This window comes from Callorhinus ursinus, unplaced genomic scaffold (genome assembly GCF_003265705.2).
Source record: "Callorhinus ursinus isolate GAN/ISIS: 27379988/994484 unplaced genomic scaffold, GSC_fseal_2.0 scaffold16, whole genome shotgun sequence".
Taxonomy (NCBI): domain Eukaryota; kingdom Metazoa; phylum Chordata; class Mammalia; order Carnivora; family Otariidae; genus Callorhinus; species Callorhinus ursinus.
The window spans coordinates 16,100,577-16,114,747 of record NW_027397078.1 but is presented as its reverse complement, the minus strand read 5'-3'; the positions used below and the strand labels follow the sequence as shown (position 1 = coordinate 16,114,747).

Below are 14,171 nucleotides of genomic sequence, written 5' to 3'. Positions count from 1 at the left end.
ACAAAGAGAAGTAGTCAAAAAACATGTTTTCCAACTAATTAAAGTTCTAGTAGAAAACAAATACATGTTCTTGTGCTTCTCATAACAAATTTGGGGAAGACATTTTTTAAATATTATTATCTTAATACCCTAAAATCCAATTTTACTCTATAATCATATATATATGGATGGCGAACCAAAAACTCACTAATGTTTGAAAGTGTTCATAAACCTGTCTGTCAAAGGCATTTTTCTTAGTAATTAAGCTGATGAGTTGGGCTATTTTGGACCAGATACTATTAACATCCTAAGAGCACACTGGTGAGAAACAAAAGAGACATCTTGGAAAATTTCGCTGGTCAAATGGTAGGCATTTGTGTAACTGCTCCACTTTTAGGTTATATTTTACTATTAAATGAGAAAAAGAGGATACTGCATAGTGACAGTGATCCAACAGTAAAATGCTACCCAGAGAATAATTTGTCCTTTGCTGAATTTCAGTTGCTACATGTATGTTACAGCTATAACAATCTTCATATAAACTGAATAGAAGTATTAGTAAGAAGCCTAGCTAAATATCTTTGCACATAAAGCAAACAGGATTTAATGAAAACCTACTAAGAAGCCTTCAACTGCTCTTTTACTTCCTCCAGTATTCAAAATCTTTGATTGTAAAATTTGCAACCCACCAAGGAGATGTTAATGCCTATATAAAACATATACTTGGGGCGCCTGGGTGGCTCAGCCATTAAGCGTCTGCCTTCGGCTCAGGTCATGATCCCAGGGTCCTGAGATGGAGCCCCACCTCAGGCTCCCTGCTTGGTGGGAAGCCTGCTTCTCCCTCTCCCACTCCCCCTGTTTGTGTTCCTGCTCTCGCTAACTCTCTCTCTGTCAAATAAATAAATAAAATCTTTAAAAAACAAAACAAGGGGGCATGGGTTAGCCTGGTGATGGGTATTAAGGAGGGCACGTTCTGCGTGGAGCACTGGGTGTTATGCACAAACAATGACTCATGGAGCACTACATCAAAAACTAATGATGTAATGTATTGTGATTAACATAACAATAAAAAATTTAAAAAATAAAACAAAACAAAACAAAAAAAACATATACTTTATTTGTTCCTCAAAGTCATGAAATTATTATGGGCGGTGAGGGGGAGAAATGAAAATATAACACATATGTTTTCCAACAATGGTATCTCACTCCTTATTACTACAGAATGTAGGGACAGTGGATTCCTTTGATAGAAATTACTCTTTCATGTGAGTACTTTCTCTTTTTCCAACAAATACTGAATTTGGAAAATAGCAAGTAGCCATTTCAAGTATTTTTACTTACTTGTTTGGAGCTCTTTTTCTCTTGCCTGCACATCAGCAAAGACTTGGTTAAAATGATTTGTAAAGGCCACAAAGTCTGCATCCAGGAATATTGGCCCTTGTCCTTTCTCTTTCAAGGCTATGCTTTGAATTTTTAATCGTTCGATTTGAGGCTGAAGAGCTGACAGCCGGTGGACTTCATCCTGTACCGTAATTTAGAGTATTAAAATAAATAAAACTTTTACTTTGCATAGATTACATTTTTGCAAAGAAAGGTGTTAAAAGCCAGGGATGCAAGCTTAGCTTAATGCCCTTATCAAAAAATTGGTAAGAAATATCTATGAGAGTTTAGGCCAGCCTCTGGCACAGATCATCAATTTAAAAATACCTTGGCTCTTCATTCAACAGATACCATCATATAGAACTGTCTTTAAATTTCAAAATCACATCATTTACGGCATTAATGGGTATGGATCTGCACTTGAAAAGTGCTATGAATGACCTTATGTCCTCTCAATCAGACATGAATGTTCCTCTGTACCCCTCTTATCTCAAAATGCTGTGCCTTTGCTTCAAATTCTAAGCTTGTTTAATGAACAATATTTTTCTTTAAATTCACTTGTGAAGAATATAAATTACATCAATCAGTATATATCTACATACATACCTACTGCATTAAATTACACATTTATCTTTATACACGGATATTTCATAGGTTACATAATCTATGTAATACTTACATAAACACGCACATATTTATGTCTGTAATTATCTATCTCTTATATGGGTGCATTACTTCTCCTGACTGAACAGGCAATTACCACTCTTTCAGTTAGGGTGAGAGTTTGCTCTGCTTTCTTGTCCTGGCATAAGGGTTAATAACACCCTCTTCCACTCTCAAAGAGTACTCTGGTTTTGATGATAAAATCACATGGACCCACTGCTGTGCAACATGGTGGTCACTAGCCATACGTGGCTACTGAACACCTGAAATGTGGCCAGTCCAAATTCAGATGTGCTGTCATTGTAAAACACATTGAATTTTGAAGACTTAGTATGAAAATAGACAAATATTAACCCATAGTTCCAAATACTGATTCAGTCTTGATATATTTTCAATTTACTGTTTTAAATAACATGCATTATTGAAATTCATTTACCTTTTTCCATATTGTTTCTAGAACATTTTAAACTACATATGTGGCTCAAATTCATGGCTTGCATTATATTTCTTTGGAACAGTGCTGTTTAAATGAGAATGCTTTCACTCTCTTTTGTTTCCAGTGAAGCTGCAATTCCTATGTCTCTGCTACACATATAATTGGAATTCATACAGAATGTCCAAATGCTCTTTAAGTATTATTACCATGACTGCTTACTTACAATTCACACCTCGGCTACCTTTAGAAAAAAAAGTACTTCGGGATTGTTTACCATTTAAAAATGTAAAAAAAAAAAAAAAAAAGGACAATTAAAATTTTAAAACTGGATTACAAGACAATTAGGAGGAGGGGAAAATGTAAATAATTACAGTAATTATGAATTAAATATAAATCTGAGCTTCTGGATAGTCAAAGTGAAAAAAAGAAAAAAGAACAAGTTATTTTTTGGATGCATACGTACTGTTTTGGAGAGAGTAACTTTTGTCTTAGGATTCAGTAAGATAAATGTATCCCAAAGGTTCTTTCACAGTAGCAAGACTACCTAATGGGCACCGTCACTTGTTAACAGTTTTTGGAAGATAAAGGATAACTTTCAGAGGAGTGTTGCTATGTGGTTATAACAGTAAGAGTTGATTCAGGTATGTTAATCTCGGACAATCAAATTCTTTTGCTGGTGAAGAGGAAAGCCATTTATATAAATAGGGAGATGACCCATGTCTCCCATTCCAATATAAAGCCTCTCAATCAAGGGCTAGAAGGTAGGTGTATATCCATGGATGAAGAATAAGACAAAAGCTAAAGGGTAATACTCTGTGTTTTTGATTATAGAATTAAAGACATGCACTTTATACATTAGGCTTACAAATGGTACCATTGCCATCTGCTGTGAAACATTTAAGAACCCGATTTACATTTGGCCAGATGGAGGCCCATCATTCTTCCTGTTTAGGGGGCTACTGAAGGAGCCTACAGTATAATAAAGTGTGTTCTGCAAAACAAAGGGGACTCAGAAACTAATAAAACATTTGGGCAAATGTTCAATTGAGACCTTAAAGTTCTGAGAGTAAGCCATAGGAGAGATCATTTTGACTTGAAATATTTAACATTTAAAAGATGTTAACAATTATTATTTCCACAAAAGGGCCTTAATATGGTTAGTCCTCCTGAGTAAGGCATCTTCCCTGAGTCTGTTTATCCTTGAAAATTTTGTGTTTATCTAATGGAAAAACTTTTGCATTTCTCTTGGGAAAGGGTCCATGGATTTCTTCCGATTCCCAAAGGGCCTCTAACCCCCATATGAAGAAGCAGTTCTAGCAAGCATTATATTTGGAGCTAATACTGTGGTCTAATCTTAGAAAACATCTTCAAATAACAGAATGCACTGACAAACAAGATGGAAAAATTTATTTACCTAGCATTAATCATAGCGAAATAGTATAATGTTAACTTTTGCATGAATGATTGTGAGCTTATCCTGCTAACTATCTTACCCAAGGAGATTCATCAAGTTAATATAGCAACCAAAGGTGCAGAGAAAAAGAGGAAGGGATAATGAAAAGGGATGGAATTATGTCATCAAAATTTGGAACCTTGTGGCTGAATGCAGAAAAATAGAAATAATTTCCCTTAGGATGACTTCCTTAGCCTTGAGAGACTATTTAAGATATGAAACCACCAATGATCTCTATTTGCTCCTCAGATAAAGACCAATATCCTCCAGGCCCCAAGAGTCCTTGCTTTGTCTCCTATATGCCTGTCTTTGGGGCTCCATCCTTCATTTTATCTCCACCCCTCACACCTCTCTGTCCAGTATTCACATTGGCCTTCTTTCAGCTCCTTGGCGGTGGTTGTTGTTTAAGCCACCAATAACCCTGCGGTATCTGTCAGGCAGCTCAAGGTAGCTAATACCCCTAGTATCATTCTCAGCAACACTAGAGATGTTGACTATTTCTTTTATGGCTGTGTGTATTTTGTAGATTTAATCGTTACTTTTTGTATCTGAATCTCAAGAAACAGGTTAAGGTAATATCAAATTTTGTTACAAGAAATAATGCAGGTGGAGTATTCCACAGATTCACAGGAAAAAAAAAAGGAGTCATGGATTCTATTAACAGCAAAATGCATCTTTAAGTATAGAAATTCCCTAGATTTGCATATTTGCATAAAAAAACTAAATGCTTTTCTGTACTGTATTCTTTATCTAGAAATTTATTTCCTGAATTTAGTCATTTCCTAGTAAAGCTGTAGGACCAATATGTGAAAGAATTATCAGGTACCTCAACTGTTTTTCCCTTCAAAATAGCTTTGAATTTCCCATCCCTTCCTGAGTTTAATACTACCTCCAAACTAACCTTGTCGCCTCTCCATCTCCAGTCTCCCATTATTTAAACCATTCTTTTCAAGGTATGCTCATTAACCTCCATTCACTGTTTCTCAGATTAAACCTAGCCATCTCAGTCTATCATTGATGTTTATCCTAGAAACCTTTTCATGTATGCAATCCCCCACTTTCCATGAAAAGTGTTCAGCTCATAGTAACCATGCAAAACATTCAAGTCATCTTCATTACTGTATAACTGATTTTCTTACATTTGCAGACATACTCTTATAATCTCTTTCTTGGGTTCCTTGGTCCCAGTTATACCTTGTTTGGCCCTCCAGATCCACTGTCCACTTCTAGAACTCAGGAGAATGACACTTAACAGACTAGGGCTCTTTGCACTCTGCCTACTGATTAAGTTTAGCCAATGGGGAGCCCTATCCAGATTCAGATTCTAGAGGCAGGGAGGAGAGTGAAGTAATATGGTGATTTTTCTGGCTCCCTTCCTGTGATGGCACTTAGGCTGGCTCTTAAGGCTGTCTTTACAATGCGTGTCCAATTTGCTCGCTCTAGGTTTCTGTCACTTCTCTCTCTCTAATCCTTTCTGCCCTCAGAAGGGTTACAGCTCTGATGCCTGGTTACTCTACTATCCCTTAAGGTTCCTCCAGACTCTAAGCATAATGATGAGGTATTTTGGTAAGGAAACCTTCCTCAAATTATCCAAATTTGAGTGAACTGTCAGTTTTAAAGATTTCCCTCATATATCCAATTATATAGTGCATCAGCTGCTTGTGTTTGTGTGGATTCCACTTTTTTAACATATGACAAAGTTTTGCTTTTAGCACATGAGCTGTCATAGAAAAGAGCTCCAAATTATCGGCCATTTCTCATAGGATATGTGTAGTTTCCATACTCCAAAACTGCTTCACCATTCTGCAAACTGACAAAATCAATTAGCCATGTGTAAGTACTCTCTCTCTCTCTCTCTCTCTCTCTCTCTATATATATATATATATATATATATTTAGGATCCAGACATCATATATTATCTATTTAAACTCATTCTCTTCACTTACATTTTGATCTTTCTTTTTTTTTATTCAAAGGGAGTTTTTTATTAAATAATTTGCTATTCTTCTGGAAATTGCCAAGAAATTACTATTGATCGTGATCCAAATAGGAAGAATCTTACCTTACAAATTTTTAACTGGCTTTTAATTGTTGTTGGCTCTGATGTGGTGGTGGGTTGGGTTTTCAACCAGTTTTCAGCAGTAGTTGTCATCTGCTCCAATTGTTGTAGCTGATTATAGAAAGTGATGATGTTGTTCTGATACTCCAGCCAGTTAAGTCTCTCACTTAGCAATTGGCAGAACTCTATCCACCGGCTGTTCAGTTGTTCTGAGGCTTGTTTGATGCTGTCAGCATTAACACCCTCTAGAAAGAAGATTTTTAAAATATACCCATTGAAGCCACAGACTGCAAGACATATGAAAACCCGTTTGTCTCAAGTTTAAAAGTATTCATCATATGAAGGATTTGGGACAAATCCTTTATTCACTGATAAAGAACTAGAAGTACCAACAGGATTTCTGATTACTGATTGTAAATTATTAGAGATGCATCTTATCAAGAGTATGAATGTAATAAAATAATAAATAAGGACACATAAGATGTAGAGGAGTAGAATATATTTAAATAAAAACAAAAAGGGTCAAAGCTCTGAGAGGGATTGGAAGATGGATCATGGACAAAAAAATCTTTTGGAGGATTCCCAAATCATTGTTAAATATCATGTATGCTACTGAAATGTACATCGAAACAGTAACATTTATAATTTTTAAATGGTTTGGGAATTAGCTGAAGTATTATTTGGATTTTAATAAAAAAGTAAAGGAGCATTTATCAAAAAGCAGTAATTCTCCATTTCTGCTACAGAAAGGCAGAAATAAGCAGATTTTCCATGGGTCCAAAGAAGTGAAACAAGCACTAAAAAATAATCTTTCTAATAAGAAAAGGATTTTCATGTCACTTACATATCATTTACAAATGTGGAAGTTGATCTGATAATTTAAAATCATATATAACAAAACTAAAGCAGAAAAAAACCTATCAAAGGCAAAATGGAAACGTAAGAACATCATTATCACTTTTAGCTTTCTGGAGAACCCAGTATGTTTTAGGAATTTGGTGTCTTTTAATATATACTATCTTACTTAAGTTTGTCATAATGTGCTATGTGATGACTAATGCCAATCCAAGTATATATTATCCTAATCACATCAAGAAAGAAAACAACATCATGTAATGCTATGTGTTAAGATACTCACTCTCTATATTTAGTTGACAAAATTCCAGTTTTCTTACACACACACACGTATAAATTTATATAGTAACTTCCTTAATAAATTACAGTATATAAAATATTAAATATGATATGCATTTTAAAATACAGCTATGATAGCATTGATAACTTTCTTATAGTTTTTGAAATATTATTTGAATGTTTCCTCTTCCTACATATATCCATAGGGATCTCAAAAGGGATCATGAACTCACTGTAAAGTTCTTCCTCTAGATTAAAATATCTATGGGTTAAAGTGATTTAGTGAAGACAAAGTTGTCTAAGAGAAATCTACTTTTATGAATGTTAGTTCTACTCGAATTCCTAGTAATGTGATTTGGTTAACGGGCAAGGAGTTTGTTAACGAATCTACAGACCATCTCTAGCAAATAGAAGTCCTGTGGTTTTACAAACATGCTTCCCACTCTTTTTAAAGCCTAAAAAAAGAGAGATTTGAATTCAATGACTAGATTATTTTACTCTTTTTTACTCTCCTCTGCTCAGATATTCTAGTTTTCATTTTGTTTTAATTATGTTATACACCAAACCACATCTCTCAATTGATTTGAAATGTAACTCCAACTTCACTGATTTCAAACTTTTGATAGGACACTGGAGAACACAACCTTTGCAAATATTATTGGCAACAATCTTTTCTTCCTTCTTTGGCTGACATATTTTTAAAGAAAAGTAACTTTTAAAATAAAGTGTAAAAACATAAAAGATGCAAGTCTCCATATATACAACTATAAAAGGTTTGTAGAAGCTAAAAAATTCTTCTAATACTCTAATAGTTAAGAAAGCAATTGGCTTTATTGAGAAATCTGGATGTTTTGTGTGATATACTGTTTGTGATAATTTGGTTTAGAGCAGTGACCAAGAATTGTATCAAAATATGTTTGGGGCATGTCACTAAATAACTGTAGTTGCAAAACGATCACGTTTGCTACAAAGTGTAAGAGAAGAATCCAAAACTGGGTCATATAGGCATTCAGTTTGAGAAAAAAAAAATACTACGATAAAATGCTAATATTATTGTTAGAAAACAAAAGGGAGTAATTTAAAAATACACAAGGGAGAGATGTTACATTATGTTAGATAACGATTCAAAAATGTGCCATGGATATAAATGATCAGATGTTTAGAGGAATATTTTCAGTATATGTTAAGCTTGAATAAGCACTTAGAAAAGAAGTAAGACCATGTTGGCCCAATTCCAGTATAGGTAGGCCAGAGATGCTAAAGTAATTCAAAGGTACTGATGAACTGATATTGCATTGAGTCTTATTTAACATTTCTCTAAATTAAAAAGAAATACACAGAAAAATACCTCACTGTCCCTGAGAGAGGTCAATCATATAAAGAGCCAGCCCTCTCAAATGAAAAAATAAAACCATAAGGTAATTTTCAATATGAATAATACATGTTAATCTAATCAGAAAAATATAAATCAAACTATAATGAACTATCAATAGGTCCTGTGGTATCTATTAAAATCTAGGGATAGAATTTAATGTGTCCTTGTTGATCATTCCCCAAAACTATCAGCTCAATATGTTAGGCCAAAAAAAATCCACATTCTAAACATCACTGCAAAAGGAATTAAAATAAATGAGAAAAGCAAGTTTTGCACAAATCCACTATGAAATCTATAGTACTCTCTAGTTATTAACATATTGATTTTTATAAATGAATGAAGGTGATTAAAATACAATAATAGGTAAAATAACGATCTCCATATTAGGATAAATGGTGAAAGGGAATAAAGTTGCAGAAATTCACAGTAAGAGCTCTGGTATTAGTCAGAACTGAGTTCAAATTTCACTCCTTTTACTAAATCGGTAAATGAGGTTCAATTATTTGATCCCACTGGATCTCATTTTTCTCATCCATGAAATGAGGCTAAAACAGAACTGACTTCATAGGATACCAATGATGATTCTGAGTTAGCAGATATGAAGCAGTTACACAAAGTGTGACATACGCCAGGCAACCAATAAATATTAGTCAATGTTACCGCAAATAATATGTAGTCAACAACAACAACAAAAAAGAGAGATCAGATCTTTCAAATGTTGAAATTGGTGGGGGGAGGTCTTTTTAATGACTGAAAGGGGGCATTTATAAAGAATCAATGACTAGTATTTTTTTAAGATTTTATTTATTTATTTGAGAGAGAGAGAATGAGGGATAGAGAGCATGAGAGGGAAGAGGGTCAGAGGGAGAAGCAGACTCCCCGCCGCGCAGGAAGCCTGATGTGGGACTCGATCCCAGGACTCCGGGATCACGACCTGAGCCGAAGGCAGTCGCCCAACCATCTGAGCCACCCAGGCACCCCAATGACTAGTATTTTTAAAGTTAGTGCTCATTTTATATAATAGGACACTAATACGGGATATAGAAAATGCATATGGACATTTTTAAAAGAAATCATATCAACCAGTGATAAAGTCATGAGTTTATTAGCAACGCTTGGAGTATTTGGCCATATATCCATACTCATTTGCAATTAAAGTTATAAAGGGCAACCATGCCAAAAATTAAAAACAGAAACTTCTACATGTCACTGGCAAAAACATGACGTTAACCACAGAGAATCAGATATCCTATTACGAAGGATTTGCATGTATTATATTACTTCATGTGTGAATATACTTCCTGCTCAACAAGAGTATAGCCTGTCCTTCTAAACTCTAAACCCCTCTGAGAAAAAGGTCTCCACTGGCAGTATCTGATAGAGTTCCCAGCTTAGAGTAGGTAAGGAATAAATACAGTATACTTGTGAACTCACACAAGACCAAATCAATACCTCACTTCATATAAATATGAACATTAGGGGAGCAATACCCATAGACATAAAAAGCCAAAAACAAACATGCACATAGTCTCTCTTGCTTCAAATTTGCTTTTGCTTAAAATACTTGGGGGAAGGATCAAAAGCACTGGTACACGGCACATTATGTAATGTTTATTTCAAACTAAAATTATAAATGCTGTTCCTTCAACTTCGTGAACTGGCCATCTATTTTGAGAAAGTTTCTTAAAATTTTGTAGAATAAATAAGGATACTGTTTCCCAAATGAAACAGTATCCTGGAACATGAATAATTTTACTATTATATGTAAATGTTTTATGTGTATTTTGTAAAATTATATGCTCCTTAACCCAACTGAAAATTTTAAATTTTATGACACATTTTAAGTGTGAATATCTGCAAATTTTTAAGTACCAATCATTTGAGCCTCTTTTTTTTCTAATTTTTTGCTAGCTACTTAAGAATACAAACACTAACTCACCAGGCATTATGAACAATACTTATGGAAGCCATTTTGTAGTAGTACATTAGAATCTCAGGGATAATGGATCATAATCCATTTACACCTCATATTCTAAACAACCCCTGAAATAGTCCATGAATAAATATATTTAACCCAGAGGAAATGGCTCATGACTTCAAGTGCATCCATTAATTTTATTACTTGTGTACAGTGCATAACAGACTGTTAGAATAATTTTAATTGTGCACCACCCTCCATGCAAATACTTCAGAACTGCCACTTAAAGTGAAGTATTCCTCATCAAGTATATTCATCATTAGCCATGAAGCCAGAGGAGAATAATGCAAAACCTGTGTTTAGAATGAAAACTCAAAATGAAGTTTTAATAAATAGTCTCCAATTTTTATTGCATATTAGGTGAAGGTCATTATAATCCCATTTGGCATCTAATATAATAGCCTAAAATGTAAAAGAAATTTACTAAGTCCATGAAAATAAGGCCTGAGGATTGTAGACTAAATTCTAGAGGTCTTTTCGACAACACTTTTATACAATTGCTTTTTTAACATAATAGTTTTTAAAAGTTAATAGGTTTATATAAAATATATACCCCTAGTGAATATAATACATGAATTTACTAAAAGAGCTTTTTTTAACTTTTATTTATAAACATCATTGAATTATGAGAGACAAAGGCCAGATTCCTACTCATATTCGTTTTTGTGACTAATTTCCTCCAACAACAATGACCACTATGACCTTCTCCCTCTCTCTCTCTCCATCTTGCACTCTCTCTCTCTCTCACAAACACACACACACACACACACACACACACACACACACACACACAAGCACAGAGTTTTTTCCTTTGGAGACTGGAGTCAAAGAATGATGTGCCTGTCAATTAACAACATTTATTGAGTGTGAACTCTGTGTAGACCATTATCCCCAAGTATCACATGGAGAAATAGGAGGCATAAATCAAAGTGCCCAGAACTGAGGACAGAGTAAGAGAAGAGGAAATGAGTCCAACTGTGGGGAAATCTCATTTGCTATGGAGGGGCTAGACAACTGCAAATAGTACTGTTTCCATGCCCCACTGTTAGTTATACAGACCAGTTGCAAAATGTCTTCCCATTAAAATATATAATTAGAAGAGTTACTGCCACTAAAAATCCTTCACAATGATGTGAAGAGAAGATGAGAGGTTTAAACGGCTTTGAGGTGAGCCAAACTGACTATAATCCCTGTCCTTACCAATCTGACAAAATTTGGTTGCCCAAACTCAAATGGTACCACTCATATGAAGTACTTAATGAGCTATACACCGAAATACTAAAAATGCAGTTACACAGTTAAGATAAGAGGAGTCCTTGTCTGTGTTATCAGTCTGTACTATTTAATTACAATCTTCAGCAGACTTACTATTAAGTATCACCTTAAATACCATAATCTAACATTCAAGGGATGGTGGTTTTGAGGCATTCTGCTAGTTTAATATACTAATAATGACTACTTTTATTTAAACATTTCCTTAATGTGAATGTCTTCAGATTCTTAATTAACATACAGGAAACTACAATTAGAAATTGAAAGGGAAGCACAGTTTAATGTAGAAAACATCACTAACCCTATTAGATAATTATACTATCTCCTCTGAAAATTGTGGTGAAACAATTTTATAGCTTAAAGAAGGGGGAAATGAGCTCTGCATATATATGCTTCCAAATAAATGTTTGATACAACTATTTTCTTGGTAATTTTAATATTAATAAAGGAAAATAATTCATCTAAACCAGGTCTTTTTTTATACCTGATTGATAAGGAGACTATCTATAGATGAAAGAACATTTTACAAACAAAATTAAGAATAAAGTATAATCTAAATAGATAAAAATAAAGCAAATTATTAGATATAAAAATGGTCTAGTTTGTCCTGAAATTCTATTATCTCATACACTGAAAATCTTTTGCTTTGAAGTAAGCAGATCAGTTAAAAACTGTCCGACATAAAATCTTAGGAAATTAAGATTCATTAATGAATAATCAGAGTAATGATATAGTAGCCAGATTGTTTACCATAGTTGTGAAATTTTCTAAAATTTTAATTATACCATTTTTGTGTTTAAATAAAAAATTATAAAAAAAAACCTTAGAGAAGGTTATGTTGCATCCTTCTAAAAAAAAAAAAAAAAGAAGTACAAATTTGGAAATCCCCCTTCTCAGTATAACACAGCTACAGGAAAGAAAATTAGATCACTAGGTACCCAATCTAATCTGCCACTTACTCTCATTAAAATTCTAGAAAGCCAACAATTTCTTGAGACTAAAGTTCTTGTTCCCATCTTATATAGTAACAATAAGCTTCATAAAAATTATATTTGTGAAAAATTTCTCTAATAAGAATTTCTACCATCCACCACTCTCTCAAACTACCCCATACTTATCCAATCAAATGATGTTGACAGGAATCACAAATTTAATGTTAGTTCAAAAAGGACATGGTTAAGGAATAGATAAATCAGTTCATTATACCAAAATCCATGTTAAAAACTTAGAAACATGATTTTTAAGCTAACATGCTCTCTGTTAGCAGCACTGTAGCCTCTCTATTTAGCCTACCAGGATCATGAAGATCACTTACAAACTTGCACAAGAACTGGGGCATCCATAAGGAAAATGTTCCTGTAAAACTTTGAAGTATGCAAGTAATTGAAGCAACCCCATTTTGTGGTTATAAAAAAGTTTCCAAATAGGGGTGACTGGGTGGCTCAGTTGCTTAAACATTGGCCTTTGGCTCAGGTCATGATCCCATTGGGCTACCCGCTCAGCAGGGAGTCTGCTTCTCCCTCTACCCCTCCCCCTGCTTGTGCTGGCGCTCTCTCTCTCTCTCTCTCTCTCTCTCAAATAAATCTTTTTATTAAAAAGTTTCCAAACAAATTAATATGAGTCTCTTACTGATTCTGTGCATATTTTCCAAATATCAATCATTCTATGAAACTTATAGTATAATTAATACTAAAATTCACAATATAATTAATGTTAACTGTACCTTAATATTCTGTAAGTAAGACTTTGCATTTGATAAAGTACAGCCAAAAGGAAAATTGTCTTTAAATTGATCCTAACTTCTATGCAACTCTGCTATGAGAGTGTTTCCAGGACCTAAGACTGATTTTTTTGGGGGGGGATATTTGATTTTTTTTTAATTTTTATACTGTGAACATATAACAATATTATAGCAATTTGAGCTAGTTTTTCCCTTTACATATATTCAAGAGAGATTCAATTAGAGACTCATTACAGAAGTTAAAATTATTATTACACTTAGCAAATACTTTTTCTTTTTTGGAGGAAAGTCTATTTTGGGAATTATCTTTTTTTTAATTTTATTATGTTATGTTAATCACCATACATTACATCATTAGTTTTTGATGTAGTGTCCCATGATTCATTGTTTGTGTATAACACCCGGTGCTCCATTCAGTACATGCCCTCTTTAATACCCATCACCAGGCGAACCCATCCCCCAACCCCCCTTCCCTCTAGAACCCTCAGTTTGTTTCTCAGAGTCCCATAGTCTCTCATGGTTCGCTCCCCCTCTGATTTCCCCCCCTTCGTTTTAACCTTCCTACTATCTTCTTTTCTTTTTTTAACATATAATGTATTATTTGTTTCAGAAATACAGGTCTGTGATTCAAGAGTCTTACACAATTCACAGCACTCGCCATAGCACATACCCTCCCCAATGTCCATCACCCAGCCACCCCC

At 34.2% G+C, this 14,171-nt stretch overlaps 1 protein-coding gene across 2 annotated transcripts in view; it reads right to left on the bottom strand.

Moving 5' to 3' along the window:
- DMD (dystrophin) overlaps nt 1-14,171 on the bottom strand; it is a 2,222,747-nt gene that overhangs the window by 1,362,330 nt on the left and 846,246 nt on the right. For both annotated transcript variants that reach the window (XM_073901937.1, XM_025857655.2), the window contains exons 20-21: nt 5,974-6,215; nt 1,321-1,501 (exon numbers count right to left, since the gene is read on the bottom strand). In XM_073901937.1, coding sequence (XP_073758038.1) covers nt 1,321-1,501; nt 5,974-6,215 — 423 coding nt within the window. The remainder of the gene's footprint in view (nt 1-1,320; nt 1,502-5,973; nt 6,216-14,171) is intronic.